At 42.4% G+C, this 19,179-nt stretch overlaps 1 protein-coding gene across 2 annotated transcripts in view; it reads left to right on the top strand.

Moving 5' to 3' along the window:
- ZRANB3 (zinc finger RANBP2-type containing 3) overlaps positions 1–19,179 on the top strand; it is a 382,760-nt gene that overhangs the window by 254,612 nt on the left and 108,969 nt on the right. For both annotated transcript variants that reach the window (XM_040358099.1, XM_040358098.1), the window contains exons 10-12: positions 2,258–2,377; positions 8,230–8,409; positions 15,342–15,494. In XM_040358099.1, the coding sequence (XP_040214033.1) occupies positions 2,258–2,377; positions 8,230–8,409; positions 15,342–15,494 (453 nt within the window). The remainder of the gene's footprint in view (positions 1–2,257; positions 2,378–8,229; positions 8,410–15,341; positions 15,495–19,179) is intronic.

Below are 19,179 nucleotides of genomic sequence, written 5' to 3'. Positions count from 1 at the left end.
CGCTATACAGATCAACACTAAAGCGCTTATTTACAAATCTTTATGTGAAATATAACCAAAACATGCCACAGTATGCATGAAAAATTTGTAAAATTTACCTTAAGTCCTCAGATAAATAGAACAATAACACCTCCAAATGCAACAAACAATACATTGTGGGTAGCTTCAACTATTCATAAATGGCAAAAAATAAACCCAGGATCTACCGTTGTCATCAATCACATCCAAAGACCTCACTACAGCGGATCAATAATGTTACGGGATTATCCTGTTTATTATCCTGTGGAGCACTTGAGGAAAGGGAAGGTGAAGCCCAAACTCTGTGTTAAGCCATGGCGCTGTAATAGCAATAGTTGCAGTAAAGGGGATAATCCCCCCAACAAGGCTCAGCAAAATGGTGTGATTTCCTTGCATTTACTCACTTGAAGTGATCCTTTCCATTTCCTTCCATAATCTGCTCCAGCAACTCTTTTAAGCACACTTCTTCTTTCCCAATAACATATAGAGTTAAATGCTTTGTTACTAATATACAGAGTTGGACTTTTGTCTTAAGTGACCCTCTTGTTTCACATCTGTATCTCGTTCTAGTCCCTCATCTCCATCTAGTTCTTCACCCTCACCCCCTTCTAGTCCCTCACGGTCACCCTCTTCTAGTCCCCCATCTTCATCCCCTTCTATTCCCCTATCTTTATTTCCTCCTAGACTGTAATCTCCTTCTAGACCCTCATCTCTATCTGTCTAGACCCTTAATCTCCATCTCCTTTTTAGTCCCTCATCGCCATCTCTTTCTTAGTCCCTCATCGCCATCTCTTTAATCTCTTTCATCGCCATCTCCTTCTCGGTCCCTTCTCGCCATCTCCTTCTCGGTTCCTTCTCGCCATCTCCTTCTCGGTCCCTTCTCGCCATCTCCTTCTCGGTCCCTTCTCGCCATCTCCTTCTCGGTCCCTCATCTCCATCTCCTTCTAGGTCCCTCATCTCCATCTCCTTCTCGGTCCCTCATCTCCATCTCCTTCTCGGCCCCTCATCTCCATCTCCTTCTTGGTCCCTCATCTCCATCTCCTTCTCGGTCCCTCATCTCCATCTCCTTCTCGGTCCCTCATCTCCTTCTCGGTCCCTCATCGGCATCTCCTTCTCGGTCCCTCATCGCCATCTCCTTCTCGGTCCCTCATCGCCATCTCCTTCTCGGTCCCTCATCGCCATCTCCTTCTCGGTCCCTCATCGCCATCTCCTTCTCGGTCCCTCATCTCCATCTCCTTCTCGGTCCCTCATCGCCATCTCCTTCTCGGTCCCTCATCGCCATCTCCTTCTCGGTCCCTCATCGCCATCTCCTTCTCGGTCCCTCATCGCCATCTCCTTCTTGGTCCCTCATCGCCATCTCCTTCTCGGTCCCTCATCGCCATCTCCTTCTCGGTCCCTCATTGATTTTTTTTTCAAAATTGTCGCTCTATTTTTGTTTATAGCGCAAAAAAAAAAAAAAACGCAGAGATGATCAAATACCACCAAAAGAAAGTTCTATTTGTTTGAAAAAAATTACGCCATTTTTGTTTGGGAGCCATATCGAATGACCGCGCAATTGTCAGTTAAAGCGACACAGTGCCGAATCGCAATAAACTGGCCAGGTCCTTTACCTGCATAATGGTCCGGGTCTTAAGTGGTTAAAGTGTTACTAGACCCAATAATATCAAAATAGTTCATCTGCCACTATAGCATGTATCCTCATGCTGTTATAGGAGGTGGATCATCCATCAATCAAGATGTGACACCCCACCCACTGTGTTCTTTTTTAGTTGGTGGGCATGGAGGAGGAAGGGACTGTGCTGTCATTAAGGATCTGTATACACACCCACATGTGTCATGTCAATATCATGTGACCTGAAAAGCTCAGCTCAAATAGGAAATATTCTTTCCAGCAATAGAGACCAAACTGAGCATGTGCAGCAGTACTACCCTCTCTATGTCTTATCTGGATTTGCCAAGAGAGACCCTGCAGGAGGGGGAGGATCTGTCCATACAGGATCAAAAAGCCTTTTTACACAATACTGAGGATTAACCCCTTAAGTTCCACAGTGAGTATAACAAGCATGCTATTCTGCATATACAGACTGATTTTACTGTTGGGGGTTTAGTAACACTTTAATATATACAAAAAATAACTTAAATTAATGATTTATTTAAGGTTATCACATTTCCATTTGTATCTAAGCTATTAAAAAAAAAACTTCTTCAAAGGGTTCTATTTTGCATTTTTTCCCCCCAGGCTCGTTATATCCGGATAGATGGCAGTGTTCCATCATCAGAAAGAATACATCTTGTGCACCAGTTTCAGAATGACCCAGACACTAGAGTGGCTATTCTGAGTATCCAGGCTGCTGGGCAGGTGAGGAGCTCTTGATAAAGGTGATTGGTGTCATGAAGGTCTTTTGTTCAGGAACTTCCTATTATTGGGTGATAACACTTTGCTTCAGTCTCCCAATTGTGCACCTGCATTGTCATGCCTTCACACAGGCCTCTGGTGGAAACTACATGTGGTAATTTAAACACATGGGCATGGTTCCCTGTTGTCACCATCCGGAAACCTGCTCTGAGAAATGTCGCTCACTGAAGTCCATGTAGAGAGAAAGTTGCTGCAAAGAGAAAGGTCATAAGCAGAGAGGTTCAGGAAATGATGAACACAGGTGAAAGGTAGTTTGTTAAGCGTCAACAAAAAGCAGTAAGAGCCGGTTCACACAGGGGCGACTTGCGATCCGACTTCATGTCGCCTCAAGTCGTCCCAAGTCGCGCTGTAGAGAAAAACAATGGAAGTGAATGGGAGCGGTGTTAATACACACGACTCAAGGCGATCCGACTTCAGAAAAGGTTCCTGTACTACTTCAATCCGACTTGTAGGCGATTTGTACCCATTGATTTCAATGGAAGTCGCCTCAGAAGTCGGATCACTGTCTTAACTGAAGCGACTTTCCAGGAAGATAACATACATTTTCTCAGACAAACCTCTCCTGCCCCCCTCCCTCCCCCTCCCAGAGCTGATTGTTGTTTTATTGGCCACTGGAAAGTCTCCTGTCCTGGAGACGACTTCAAGTTGTGTTGTAAATCGCCCTGTGGTTCATGTTCAAGTCGTGTCGGAGTCGCCTCTGAAAGTCGCGCTGGAAGTCGTGTCGCCCTAGTGTGAATTGACTCTTATGTATCAACTTTTATTTTTTAAGGCCTCATGTACACACAGGGCTGCTGATAAGGCAGTACAGCCAGCACCCCTGTACTGGGCAGGGGCCCCATCATTTCAAAAGGGGAACCCGGGCCCCATCAGTTGAAAAGAGGGCCAGGGAACATGTTGAGTAAGAGGCCCAGCTGTACTGTCCTATAGCAGACACTGATTGTCTTCTGCCTCCCCTTGCAGAGCTGTCACCTTCTACTATTCTTTCCCCCTCTGGCTGCACTTCAGGGAAAAATGGTTCCAGCACATGCAGCCCTTCCAATTGCTGTCTGGGTCCCTCTGTGTGCCCCATTCCTCAGCAGCACTGCTGGCTTCCCTCCTCTCCCTCCAGCAGCTGCTGGCACACTGGGGTTTTTCAAGATGGCGGAAGGGGCTGGTAAATATGTAACTTACTGGCCACTTCCTTTCCCAGTTGTACACAGTGAGCAATCGGTATCAACCACTGCTGTGTCCATTCATCCCTTAAGCATAGTAAGCTGTGATTACTGTGCTTCAGTTTGTTAAGAAGCAAGAAGCCTGGGACCGCTTCTTATTCAATTATCCCCCCCCCCCCCCCCGGCAGCCATGTCATTGATTGTGATTGACAGCAGCGGGAGCCAATGGCTGCACTACTATCAATCTATCCAATTCACGGCCAGACTCGATGGAGGAAGGGACACCAGGGGACGGGCACAGCAGGTGAACAGGCTCAGGTAAGTTAAACGGGGGGCTGGGGGCCCATGACAGTGAGGTGTTTTTTCACCTTAATGCATAGGATCCTATGCATTAAAGTGGAGGTTCACCCAAAAAATTAATTTTTAATATTAGATTGGGCCTAATTACGGGAAGCAGAATCGGGTGTTTTGATTAAAATCAATGCAGTACTTACCGTTTTAGAGATAGATGTTCTCCGTGGCTTCCGGGTATGGGCTGTGGGACTGGGCGTTCCTATTTGTCAATCAAATAGGAACGCCCAGTCCCGAAGACCAAACCCGGAAGCTACGGAGAACATCTATCTCTAAAACGGTATGTACTGCATTGATTTTAAACAAAACACCCGATTCTGCTTCCCGTAATTAGGCCCAATCTAATGTTAAATATTTTTTTTCGGGTGAACTCCCGCTTTAAGGTGAAAAAACACAAACCTTTACAACCCCTTTTAATTAAACAAACTAAAGTTAGACACTGGCTACAATGCACAGCTGCACCAGATTCTGAGTGCTCCAGTTTTAGTAAATCCCCCTCTGTATGTTGGCCTTTGTATTTATGGGTTGCTATGAGATTTAGTGATCTTTGTTTGGTTTTAGATATATTGGAGGCTGGAGGTTAGGTGTAGCCTTGGCTGTACATGGTATGGCTTTTAATAGTGATGCTACCCTTTCTGAGTTTTCAGCGATAATGTGTTTGCACAATGTATTTCATAACCTCTAATCATCAATAGGTAGTGATGTGTATTTCTTAAATTTCACCCTTAGTTATAGTTTGCTATTCTTTTTTTTTTTTTTTCCATAATTTCGCTACTTAGTGCTCATTGGCAGTGCAGGTTTGCTTCCTCACTTAAATAAGCATGGAGGCAGATGTTCATGACCATCTAGGATTTGCATAGTTCTTTAAAGCGCTATAAGCTTTAATTCTGTGTAAAGAGGGATTTGCATTTTCATCATGTTAAAAACACATTATCCAATTTAAATTAAAGGGGAAATTTTGTATTTTTTTTTAAGTTTCAGATAAAATAGATAAGGGTTAAAACCTTGGTTGAGTTGTATTGTTTTCTCTCTTGTCCCTATTGATATTATTAAATAATAAAATCCTATAAACTGTTATTAGTCTATATATGAGGTTTCTAATAATGAATGTTGAGCGTCTTAAAGTGGAGTTCCACCCATAAATATAACATTACATCAGTAGTTTTAAAAAAATGTCATTAGTCCTTTAAGAATTTTTTTTTTTTTAGATGCCTTCAAAGTGTTGTTGCTAGGCAGAATAGTTAATCTTCCCTCTTCCTGCACCTAGGTGCTTAAGCTTCACCGCACAGACTCCTGGGAATGTAGTGGGTGTAACTTTCCAGGAGTCTGTGCACTCCCCAGTCTCGAAGAATCATGTGACTTGGACAGTACAGGTGCTGAAACCTGATCTGAAAACTATTACATTGCTTGTGCAGCACTGAGCATGTGCGAGATCTGCAAGGCTGAAATCCAGGAAGTCATACAGTCTGGCTTCATGATGCCCACACTTAAGATGGCCCCAGTCAATTTCTATTTTATAAAGTGTCTAAATGCTGTAACAACCTAACAAAACGGACCTTAGTTTACAGACTAACTTTACTAGAATACATTAAGCTTGTGTATTACAGGGGTATTTATATATAAAAAGTGAAATTGTGGCCCGGAACTCCGCTTTAAATTTAACATTTTACTAATTTGCATGTCTACCCCATCAGAGTTAATTAAAATATAACTTATATTTATTATTAAATAAAACATTGAGATCGTATTACTTTTGTGTGTTTCTTCATTTACACTTTATTTAGGAAGAGATGCAATTATTGAGGTCCCCTTTTTGTGTTTCTCTCTCTTTTTTTTTTGCCAGAACTTACAACTTCACTGTCTCTTTTAATATTTCCTAATTCTTTCTCTACCTTGAGGGGAAAGGAAGCAAATTCCAATTAAAAAGGTATACCAAGGAGCTGAGTGTATTTAGAAGAATGGAACTAAAAAAAAAAAAAAAGTTAATAGCTGAAGAATTAATAAGAACAATTTTTAAATAACTCTGATGGGTAGACATGCAAATTAGTGGTGTATGTCAAATTCTTTACATTAGACATTAAATAACCAATTGACGATAATATCTTGCTAATAAAACAAGAAGTCCCAGAAGTGGGTTCCCAGAAAAAAGTCTGAGATTTAACCACGCTACTACTAAAAATGTTTTTTTTGCAGTCTGTGTCTTCCATGGAGGGATACTCATCACTTCATGTCCTAACGGTACAACACAAGGGAAATTTCTGTTATAGGGGCATAATATTTAAAAGTTGACAGCTTGTAAGAGATTCCAGAGTTCAGTTTTTAATATAACATGCTAAAGTTGCTAGTGGTTTTGTATAGTGCACACATGCTCTGTATTTGTTTTGCAAATTGCTTTCTGGTAATTGCGTGCATATTGACAAACCATATAGAATTACTGATCTTAAAGTAGAAATAAACCCTCCTATCCGGTTAAGCCAAGGAAGCTGCCATCTTGGCCTCTGTTTAATCTACAGGGTGGGCCATTTATATGGATACACCTTAATAAAATGGGAATGGTTGGTGATATTAACTTCCTGTTTGTGGCACATTAGTATATGTGAGGGGGGGAAACTTTTCAAGATGGGTGGTGACCATGGCGGCCATTTTGAAGTTGCCCATTTTGAATCCAACTTGTGTTTTTTCAATAGAAAGGGGGGCATTTGACACTTCAGACTTATTGGGATTTTCACAGAAAAAAACAATGGTGTGCTTGGTTTTAACGTAACTTTATTCTTTCATGAGTTATTTACAAGTTTCTGACCACTTATAAAATGTGTTCAATGTGCTCTCCAGTGACATGCGGCGAGTGCTACGCTGTGGGCTCTTGCTGAATGAAGCTAGGACAGCCACTGATGTTTCTTCATTAGACCCCTTTCACACTGGATACGCCTATAGCGGAGCATTAAAATCGCTGTAAATTCGCGGTAAAATAGCAGTGTTTTACCGCAAATTTATCGCGATTTTAACGCTCCGCTATTGGCATTCTTCAAAAGATTGGATGAGATTTAAAGACCACGCTCTTTATGATCTTCTTTCAAGATTCGATCCACTATCTTTGTGGAAATCTTTCTCATTCCTAAATCCTCAGTGAGAATGTTCGATTCTTCTGCCATCATTCGCACACTCAATCTTCGATCTGAGTGTAGGAGGGTTCGCAGTCTGTCCACATTTGCATCTGTTCTTTGCGTTTTTGACTGCCCACTTGCGTCTTCTTCCCGCTCCTTCTTAAAATGCCTACGTTATTCAAAAACACTTGATTTCTTCATGGGATGTGCACCAAAAGCCCGTTGTAAGAGAGCTAAAGATTCACTTGCACTTTTGCCAATTTTCATGGAGAAAATTGAGTAGTGTCCGTGATACTTTTTTTTTTATTTGCACTAACATATAATTTTTCATGGATGAGGTTTCGGGGTGTACCCCCCTTCTTTAAGGTCCAAGCAGTACTCAAAGTGCCAATTTTTATGCATCTGTTGATGGTAATCTTCTGCTCCAGACTCCTCACACTCATTTGTTGCCAAAAGCACCCTACAGACATGTTAATTTTTCTACTACTTTGTAAAAAGTCAACTGGTCTGTGACCCAGGCGAGTGCATGTTAGAACGTGTCTGAACACGCTTGAGTGTGAATGGCTGGGTGACTTACCACCACAGTCCTGCGCCGTGGACATTTCGGGTATTCGTTTGTCACACCAGCAGGTACACCCACTGTACGGATGTTGGTTGGTTCCTCAGGAATCCGCCGAAATTCAAACAGTGTATAGCCAGGTTTATCCAGCAAAACGGTGGCCAATCTCTTCAGTTTCATGTACGCTACAGCTGCTAAACTTAAGTTGAGCTCCTAAACGCAACTCTATAAAAGCCTATGTATCCGTGTACATATAGGCTTTTAGGACTGTTTCGGAGCTGCCGCTGTTAGGAGAGGTTCTACTTCCCTCAACTGCCCTCTCCTAAATGTGGAAGAATAGCTTTCAGGACGCTGTCGGGTTCACCGGCTCCAAAACACGGTAAAATTACGCTGCGATTTTGCCACGTTTTGCATTTTCCGGCGGTCAAAGAAGACTTAAATGTACATGAAACCTAAGACTGTTTTTTTTTCTTTACAAAGTCTGTTTTAAGTTGCCGTGTTGTCTAGTATAACAAAGCAAATGAGAACATCAGTGCATAATTAGGTTGTTGGTTTTGTTGTTTCTGAATTCATTATTATTCCATTATGTCCTTTAGAGACCACTGTGTTTGTTTAATTTTCTTGGTTCAGGGACTGACGTTCACAGCTGCCACTCACGTCGTTTTTGCTGAGCTCTACTGGGACCCCGGCCACATAAACCAAGCTGAAGATCGAGCCCACCGGATTGGACAGAGTAACTCCGTACATATTCATTATTTGATCGCCAAAGGGACCATGGACACACTGATGTGGGGGATGCTGAACAGAAAGGTACCAAGCGTCTAAAACGGCACAGAGGGAGAAGTTTGCAAGCTGTCTGTTTAATTTATTACCATCAAAAGTTTGACAGGGGAGGGGCAAGTCAGCAAAAGTGTTCAAAGTAATCTCACCAGTGCTGAGATTTTCTACAAAACTGACCAAATCTAAAACTGTTTAAAAATTGTAACGGAAAGCTTTAAAGGGGTTGTAAAGGTACAATGTTTTTTTCCTAAATAGCTTCCTTTACCTTAGTGCAGTCCTCCTTCACTTACCTCATCCTTCCATTTTGCTTTTAAATGTCCTTATTTCTTCTGAGAAATCCTCACTTCCTGTTCTTCTGTCTGTAACTCCACACAGTAATGCGAGGCTTTCTCCCTGGTGTGGAGTGTCGTGCTCGCCCACTCCCTTGGACTACAGGAGAGTCAGGACGCCCACTAACACATAGCTCCTTTCTCTATCTGCAACGTAGAGAGCGTCCTGACTCTCCTTTAGTCCAAGGGAGGGGGCGAGCACGTCACTCAACACCAGGGAGAAAGCCTTGCATTACTGTGTGGAGTTACAGACAGAAGAACAGGAAGTGAGGATTTCTCAGAAGAAATGAGGACATTTAAAAGCAAAATGGAAGGATGAGGTAAGTGAAGGAGAACTGCACTAAGGTAAAGGAAGCCATTTAGGAAAAAAAAATTGTACCTTTACAACCTTTTTAAGCAAGGTTAAACTACTAAAAATGAGTTGTCGCAAAGAAAATAAAGTGTTTCTAAACTGAAGAGAAAACATTTTAAATATTGTAGCTTACTAGCCTTTCATTGTGGTGGTTTCTTTAGTTTTCTTTTTTAGATTAAATACTGTAAATTTTTGACCGTAAAGAAAAACGTGTTGATACTGCCAGACATAATCACATAGGGCCAGATCCATGTAGCGTGGCGCATATATCCGCCGGGCGTAGCGTATCTAAGATACACTACGCCACCGTAACTTTTTTCAAATCCTCAAAGAATTTGCGCCGTAAGTTACAGCGGCGTAGTGTATCTTTGGCGGTGTAGGGGCGCGGAATTCAAAAGGATGTAATGGGGGCGTGTTTTATGTAAATACGTTGTGACTCGACGTAAACAACTTTTTTTTTTTTGAACGGCTCATGCGCCGTCCGTGGGGGTATCCCAGTGCGCATGCTCGAAATGAAACTGGAACAAGCCAATGTTCTAAGACGGTGACGTCATTCTACGCAAATCCCTATTCGCGAACAACGTAAAAAATTCAAAATGCGAGGTGGGAACGACGGCCATACTTAACATTGAGTACGCCTCATAATAGCAGGGGTAACTATACGCCGGAAAAATCCGACCGTAAACGACGTAAAAAAATGCCCCTACGGACGTACATTCGTGGATCGCCGTAACAAGCTAATTTGCATACTCGACGCGGAATTGAACGGAAACGCCACCTAGCGGCCGCCGATAAATTGCACCTAAGATCCGACGGCGTACTAAGACGTACGCCTGTCGGATCGATCCGAGATGCCGTCGGATCTTGTTTTGTAGATACAAAACAAAGATACGACGCGCAAAATTTGAAATTACGCGGCATGTCAAGAGATACGCCGGCGTAATTCTTTCATGGATCTGGCCCATAGTGTCCCTGTAACTTATGTGCACTGTCCTGTAATATTAACTGCTTCAACCCCGGAAGATTTTACCCCCTTCCTGACCAGAGCACTTTTTACAATTTGGCACTGCGTCGCTAATGATCGCGGCTGATATGTATTCTTCTACTTTTTTTGGTAAAAAAAAAAATCGCAGTAAGTTTATAATGATTGGTTTGCGCAAGAGTTATAGCGTCTACAAAATAGGGGATAGAATTATGGCGTTTTTAGTATTAATTTTTTTACTAGTAATGGCGGCGATCTGTGATTTCTATCGGAACTGCGACATGGCGGACACATCAGACACTTTGACACATTTTTGGGACCAGTCTTAAATACAAGTCAATATTTCATCAACAAAATACTGTGCTTGTGTATAAGTGCTCGAAACATATGAAAAAGCTGCAACATAACAATTGTGTGATTAAAAACACAACAAAATAGTAGAAAAGGGACAAATATGCGCGCTAAATAAATAAAATAACGAAAAAAAAAAATTCTTGGTAAAAAAGTGAAATAACATTTAAGTCTCTATAGTCCAGAACCACAATGGCTTATGAATAGCAAAGGATGGATGAAACAAACGATAAATACATCTCGGGGTGCGTAATATAGATCCAGTAGACAATCCTCCACCAAGTGACATGCCATTGACAACAAAGGTTAAGATGTACTCTTACCCCAGAGTGTGTGGACCCTCTAATTATGGAAGGTCACAAGAGCCTTGATGTAGCCACCATTGAGGTCTTGCAGAGACACACTGGCAGAATTTGATTCCTTTTTTCACATTGTAGTTTTCATGTAATAAAAAGGCAAGGTAGCTTGTCCACGCTGAATAACTTACCATGCAGGTTGTGACCTCCAGACTCTGTGGAGTACTAAATGTTTTTTCACTTTAACAAGGATTTTTTTTTTTTGAGTTTTTGTGTTTTTTTATTTATTTAGTGCAACATATTTGTCCCTTTTCCTCTTAAATACAAGTGACTAGTGATTCGTTCCAATCTGTGCTTCGTCACTCCCGTCCCCTTCTGGGACGAACTCGACAAAAGATGTTGTCCTCCTAAGTTTACACTGAAGTAGGTCAATATGTGCTCTATCACAGCCCTGCTGTGTATGGCGATATCCCATTGATCACTGCTCACATATACTCAATGCTCAAATAGGAGGAGATCTATATCTCCTAGCGCAGGGGTCTCCAAACTGCGGCCCGAGGGCCGGATGTGGCCCTTTGCTAGCCTTTACCCGGCCCTTGGCAGTTTTGCTCCCAACAATATGAGGCACTATTTCTCCCAATGACACCAACAATGGGGCTCTATTTTTAATAGCAATGATGAAGCACTATTCCTCCTCCTACTGCCCACCAACACTTGGGCCATGTTTATTCTCACTGATGCTTGGCCCTGGGGAATTTTCTACCCCCATTGGTCAGAATCCGGCCCCCCTGAAGTCTCAAAGACCGTAAACTGGCCCTTTGCTTGAAAAGTATGGAGACCCCTGTCCTAGCATATCGCTGTTTAATAAAACCACAAATAAGCAAAAGAATCACGCTTACATAGTAGTGCCCGAACGAACACCCAGAATCATCTAACAATACTGGTACTAGGAGCGATGCTGCTCTGTTCCACATAGGAGCCTGCGTGCGTTCCACTAGGCGGAAGTGGAGTAAAACTGGAAGTCCCCGCCCCTAATCATTTCGTCAAATACGGGACGTCATCAGGAGCCAGACTGAGTGAGGCCAAGATGGCTGCTGCTTTACTATATACATCAACGTATAAAGTGCTTTGAGTTCCCAAGGAGAAAAGCGCTATGTTAATATGAATTAAATTAATTAAAGAGGAAGTAAACCCTGAAGCCTGCAATGTCCCCGATTTTTCCTTGGCGGCTCGAAGCGTCAATCTTCCTTCCGGGGTCGTGGACTCTGGCTCTGTGACTGGCCGGAGCCACGTGACGTCACTCCATCGCATGCGAGCGGGAGCCACCATTAATGGCATGACCTTTACCCAGAACGGCACGGCGTGAGCCTTCTACGGTGTGCATGTGCAGAAGAAATCCTCGTACAGGGGAATTGTAATTATCTCCTAAACCGTGTAGGTTTAGGAGATAATTACAGCACCTACAGGTAAGTCTTAATCTAGGCTTACCTGTAGGTGAAAGTTTGTTGTAAGGGTTTACAACCACATTAATTAACCCCCTATAGAAACGATAGTACCTGCACTTGGACTACAAGGAATCAAGCCGCATGAAGCTTTATGAAGTCTTTGTGAATGCTTGCTGTACACATTGCTCTACAGACTAACCTTTCCATGCCGCAGCTATATCTTACAAATGTGTACAAAAAACTGCGAAGGAAAAGAGGTTGTTATGCAGCACATCGGCTTATAAAATGTAGAAAGATGCTCATTTTACCTCCAGGACATGAATTGGATCAGTCCCCCCCCCCCCCTCCCCTAACAAAGGGGATCCAATTTGAAGCGCGGTTATTAAATATTAACAAAAACACGCTCTGTGTTGTGTTCCTTTAGCTTTTACGTTGCATAAAAACCCTTTTTTTTATGTTTTTTTCCTTCTTATTTTTCAAGGTCAAAATAAAAAATAAAAATCTTCATCGTCTTTCCTCCCAGTAGATTGACTGATATTAAAAAAAAAAAAAAAAAAAAAAAAAAAAAGGCTGAAAAAAGCCCTGAGTTTTAATGAAGACTGAGTCACACACAAGATGTCATCTTTTCATAGCCTTACACCCACTCCGGATCTTCTCGCTGCTTCAATTAATTTGGTGGCTCTGTCATTCAATGTAGAGGAGACAATGGGAAGGGTGGGGGGTTGACTGGCGAATAGAAGAGCCCACTGTACCACAATCACATTCTTACACTTTGAAAAAAAAAAATATATATATATATATATATATATATATATATATATATATATATATATATATATATATATATATATATATAAAAATGTAGTAGTAGGTGTCAAGGTGGTTGTGTGTTTTATTTTAGAGGTTGACATGATGACACCCGTTATTATATAACACCAGCGCTCCAGGAACTGGTTCCACTTTGTCTCCAACAAATGAATGCTTGGTCTATGCTAATTAGACCAAGTAACATATCACTAATTAGACCAAGTAACATTTCTCCTCCGAGCCTGTCAGTTAACATCGTAAATACAAAATTCAGTCTTGGATTGGCCGTGTTTAATAATTCCGTGATGCATCAAGACGCAGAGCAGTGTTGAGAGCTCTGGCTCCATGCAGCTCTTTGCAATAGCAACAGGTACTCATTTTCCACTGTTGTACAGTCAGCAGCAGGAGCACGATTTTAATTTTTTTTTTAGGGAACTGCTGTATATATATTTTTTTCTTTTTTGCTTCTGTATGGTAGAGCTGCACGATTAATCGTTAAAAAAAAAACCAAAAAAAAACAACATGATCTCGATTCAACCCCCCCTCACAATCTTTATCCGGCATTTCCATGATTTTATGTAACAAATGTAGAGTCGTTTTCTGCTCAGAGCTGTCAAAAAAATAAATAAAAAAAAGCAGACAAATGTTTATCAACATTTCTCAGAGATAACTATAAATATTGTAACATTTAGTTGTTCTAGATCAAAGGGATGAACTTCGGTCTGCAAACCAGGTCAGTTTAACCACTTAAGGACCGCCTCCTGCACATATACGTTGGCAGAATGGCACGGCTGGGCACAAGCGCATACCTGTATGTCCTCTTTAAGTGCCCAGCCGCGGGTCGCGGGCGCGCAACCGAAGGGCCGCGGGACCCGCGGACCCGATCGCCGCTGGAGTCCCGCCATTGGTCCCCGGAGCTGAAGAACGAGGAGAGCCGTGTGTAAACACAGCTTCCCCGTTCTTCACCGTGGCGCTGTCATTGATCCTGTGTTTCCTGATATAGAGAAACACGATCAATGATGTCACACATCCAGCCCCGCCCCCCTACAGTTAGAAACACATATGAGGTTACACTTAACCCCTTCAGCGCCCCCTAGTGGTTAACTCCCAAACTGCAATTGTCATTTTCACAGTAAACAATGCATTTTTATAGAATTTTTTTGCTGTGAAAATGACAATTGTCCTAAAAATGTGTCAAAATTGTCCGATGTGTCCGCCATAATGTCGCGGTCACGAAAAAAATTGCTGATCCCATCCATTAGTAGTAAAAAAATGTTTTTAATAAAAATGCAATAAAACTATCCCCTATTTTGTAAACGCTATAAATTTTGCGCAAACCAATCTATAAACGCTTATTGCGATTTCTTTTTTATCAATAATAGGTCGAAGAATACGTATCGGCCTAAACTGAGGAAAAAAAAATTATATGTTTTTGGGGGATATTTATTCTAGCAAAAAGTAAAAAATATTGCATTTTTTTCAAAATTGTCGTTCTATTTTTGTTTATAGCGCAAAAAATAAAAACCGCAGAGGTGATCAAATACCACCAAAAGAAAGCTCTATTTGTGGGGAAAAAAGGACGCCAATTTTGTTTGGGAGCCACGTCGCACGACCGCGCAATTGTCTGTTAAAGCGACGCAGTGCTGAATTGTAAAAACCCCTTGGGTCATTTAGCAGCATATTGGTCCGGTCCTTAAGTGGTTAAGTGTCAGATTTACCTTTTTGTTGGCGTGTCATACCAGTACAAACAAAAGAAAAAAAACATGAGAATCCCCCAAAATTTGCAATTTCAATAGTTTTCTGTGGGAAGTGGTGCATAATCTGACATATGCAGGGGTGCCAATATTTTTGGACATGATGGTGTGTGTACGTACGTATGTGTGTGTGTGTGTGTGTGTGTGTATATATATATATATATATATATGTATGTGTGTGTATATGTGTATGTATATGTGTATGTATATGTGTGTGTATATATATATATATATATATATATATATATATATATATATTTATACATGTATATACATACACACACACAGTCAGTTTTAAATGTCAACATGATTTATTATCCTGTTTATAGATGTATACAGTAATACCTCGTATAGCAAGTAGCAGTTCACGAGCGTCTTGTTTTGCGAGTTGCACCCCTACACCTCTGGCCACATGCAGTAAGATTAAGGCCTCCTCATCAAAGGTGTGTCGGGCACAATAGAGGGGGAGTCTAGATGCAGAGATTATTCCATTGTTTTTTTTAGACCTAGAATAAGCCAAGAAAGGAACCAGGCTGTACTAGTACATTCCAAACCTATTGATTTGTTGACTTTGGTGAGGAGTATCTTTTGATGCCACGTATAGTTTTTTTCATCCCTTTTCATAAATGTTTTTTTACTTCTTCAGGCAAAAGTTACAGGCAGCACGCTAAATGGGAAGAAGGATAAAATGAACGCTGAAGAGGATGACCAGGAAAAGTGGGGCTTCTTAAGTTTTGCCAAGTCGTGGACTCCGAATGAAGAACTGGATGACCTAAAAGATCAGATACTTTTTACGCATGTAAGAACTTATGTTTAATCATTCCAGGATGGATGTGGTTTTCTAGCTTTCATATTGACTTCTTAACGCGGGTGTCCTGGAGTTTTGTGTGTGGCTTATGTAGCACTACCCATGTAGGAGCTGCTGGATTAGATATGCGCCTTGCATTTTACCTTAACATTTGTTGTCTAGGGGAAGAAAGTCTGTAAAGAACTCCAATGTCCACACAAGTTGTAAAACCTTCAGCTGTTAGGTTTTATTTTTCTCATAACTTGCAAGAAAGTAGAAAGGAAGGAGGAGCAGGGGAAGGTTCAGGCGCATAGTACAGATCACTGGGGAAAACTTCTAAGTTCCAAAAAGGTCACACACCACTTCCTCTCGAATGGGTATTTCTCTCCCGGATAGGCCCCTCTCGCCTGGCCTAGCAGCCGGGATGATGCACGAACAAAAATAGTATCGGTCTCTGCCACAAACTGGTTGCAAGCATAAATGAACGATTTTGGAATCCTCTGCCACAGGATTTGGTATCCGGATATCCAGCCTTACAGTCTTAGAGCCTTTAAGCCAACCCGGCACACTGTAAGGTTTCGTAGAATACGGTGCATTCTCCAATAAGGTTACCAGGCCTCTCCCAAAGTACCAGCCTTCTGCATGGTCCTTTCCTAGACAGGTCCTCCCCTGGTTTCCTCCTATGAGTGACTTCTTCCCGCAGGACAGACAGCACAGGATCACCTTCAAAGCGTAGGCCCCAGTCAGGACAACTGGGCCTATCTGGCAGGAACGCAGCCTCAGGCCAACATGGCCCAGAGGCCAGAAATCATGCAGCACATACCTCGCGCCAGGAGGGACACGAGGCGGAAAAGGGACCCCAAAAAATGGAGTCTGCCCCTTAAGTATCCTTTCCCAGCATGCCCAGCGGGGAGACCACTCCCACTGGGCTGTTCCCGGAGAGAGACACCCAATACACCCTGACCTGCTTGAGTTCCAACATTGGCCTGTGGTGGTAACACCACCTATAGGCAAACAAAGGGAAATACCTCCAAGCACAACCAAAGCCAGAACAGAGGCTGATTTAGCCTTAATTAACAAAGTCTGAGCTAATTATCAGCTCAGACACCCACTAAATTTGAACATAGTGCCTGGTCATCAGGAGCAGGGCACTACACTTACAAAAACGTTATTATGGAGTATATTGTTTTTAGTTAGGTTACTCCTGACCCTTTGGAGATAGAAAAATGTCTTTGCTACAGTCGTAGCACAGTGAAGCAGGAAGCAGAATACACATATGTGCTTAACAAATATGGCTGCCCCATGGGCATTTAGAGTATAGTAACAAGCAAAGAGGCAAGATCAAAAGAACATAAAATGATATACATTAAAGGCCAATCAATGGATATGCAGTACCCTCCTTCTCACTGGATCTTCTTCCAACACTGGGTGGTCCTTAACGATGCAGAGGGTTGTGGTGGTTTGATAATGTTGGTGTCGCTTTCTGCGCTGAATGTGCGTGCATGGTGCTGTGGTAATGCCCTATTAAGGGGCCCTTCCGTGACACCTTGCACTCACAGGACGGCCTCAGTGGTTCTTCGCTCGCCTCCCCCCACCCCCTCGCTTACCATATGGTCTGTTGCTTCTCCATTACTCACCCGCTCAGAGGATCCAGCACTGTCCCGCTGAGATCCTCTGGTTCTCTGCCACCCCTTGGTCCCGCGCCACAATATTGCTTATTACGACATCAAGAAGCCTGCTGAATTCCTGATTTAGTTAGCACACCACCTGATGATGCAGCACTAGGCCACACCCCCTCCTTTATGAATGAAGCGCTATGCCTCGTGGGATATGTAACTGCCCTAATCAAGGGGAGGAGGGGTCGATAGGACAACAGTGTTTCCTGGTGGAGATCCGCTTTAACCACTTGCCGACCGACACACGCACTTATACGTCAACAGAATGGCACTCCTGGACACAAGGACGTATATATACATCCCTTTTAAGGAAGCGGCATTGTGGACACGCGCGCCCCCCACGAGCTCCATGAGCCCGACTGCAGGGATACACGCGATCGTGTCACGGTGAGGAAGAACGGGGAGATGCTGATGTAAACAAGCATCTCCCCGCTCTGCTTAGTGACAATGACCCTAATCCTGTAAACGAAAGCGGCGATCACTGTCTTGTCATACACAGCCCATCCCCCCCAACAGTAAGAATTACTCACTAGGGCACACTTAACCCCTACAGCGCCACCAAGTGGTTAACCCCTTCACTGCCAGTGTAATTTTCACAGTAATCAGTGCATTTTTATAGCACTGATCGCTGTAAAAATGACAATGGCCCCAAAAATGTGTTCTGGTACATTTTTCTATTCATCCAGTCTATAGCTCTCTGCTCACGGAGCTCTGAAAACTAAGCAATCGGCAGTCTTTGATCGCACGGTTCTCAGGGTAGAAGCGCCAGGGGACAGATGCAGCATCAGACTGATGCTGCATCCACCTAGGAAAGTATGATTCTTAAAAAAAAAATCCAAATCTCTTTTAAATAATCTTCAACATGCTTTCTCTTCAGCAACGGCGTCTTGCGTGATGAGCGTGCATACATAGGCAATGGCGGTTGAGTGTGAATAAGGGGGGGGGGAACTGCGCTAATAAAACAAGGTGATGACTCCTATTAGGCTGCTTCCATCCAGCGTTTGGCTTTGTAATCCCTTATACCTTCATACTACCTGGGGTCCCCTATAATCAAGGGACCGCCGGGATCTGGTAAGCAGATTTACATGCTTAGTCGGTGGAGGATTTCAGCTGATTGGTTGTCACTCTGTATTGGTGATTCATCCGATTACACATTTTGAGGACTTTTTTTCTTCACTGGTGAAGGAGCATCCTACTTTATCTTTTCATTGTGGTCACAGATGTGATCCAACGTTTAATAATTTTTATACTTGGACTCTTGCTGAAGGCTTTATGTAGTATCTCACATGGTTTATTTTCACATGATGATTGTTATGTTTTAGTTGATCACTATAATTCACGTTTGTTTTATATTTGTTCATATCATAGTTGTATATAAGGTTTAGCGCAACTTTTTTTTCTTTCTAATGGCAGTTGAGTGCATTACTTATTGTTTTTTTTGAAAAAGGTATTTCTGAAGCTCTTAACAAGTGGTTCTTGGCTCTTGGACAACTCTTCTGATAATTATTTTCATTCGTCTGTCAGAAATCTTGTGAGGGGCACCTGGTTGTGTCTGATTTATGGTAAATATGTTCTTTCCACTTTCGGATTATGGCACCGACCGTGCTCACTGGAACATTCAAAAGTTTGAGAAATCCTTCTGTAACCAATGCCATCAGTATGTTTTGCAACAATAAGGCTACAAAAGTCTTGAGAGAGCTCTTTGCTTTTACCCATCATGAGATGTTTCTCGTGTGACACCTTTGGTAATGAGACACCATTTTATAGGCATTCAGTTGAGACTGAATCAGCTAATATTAATTTGCACTGACAAGGGGCAGGATTGCTTTCTAACTACTGAGATTACAGCTGGTAAATAAAAAGTAAGTAAGAATCATGCTAAACATTAAATGTGAAGTTCATAGGTGTATCCATATGTATCCTGTGCAAATATGTCCACAAGAAATGTGATAATAGGTCAATCTCCTTAATGGCAGGGTCCACCATCCATCACCAAAAACGGCAGTGAATCCACCACCAGC

The sequence above is a fragment of the Rana temporaria genome, chromosome 6 (assembly GCF_905171775.1).
Source record: "Rana temporaria chromosome 6, aRanTem1.1, whole genome shotgun sequence".
Classification (NCBI taxonomy): Eukaryota; Metazoa; Chordata; class Amphibia; order Anura; family Ranidae; genus Rana; species Rana temporaria.
The sequence above is the reverse complement of the archived record's forward strand: the minus strand, read 5'-3'. Positions and strand labels throughout refer to the sequence as shown.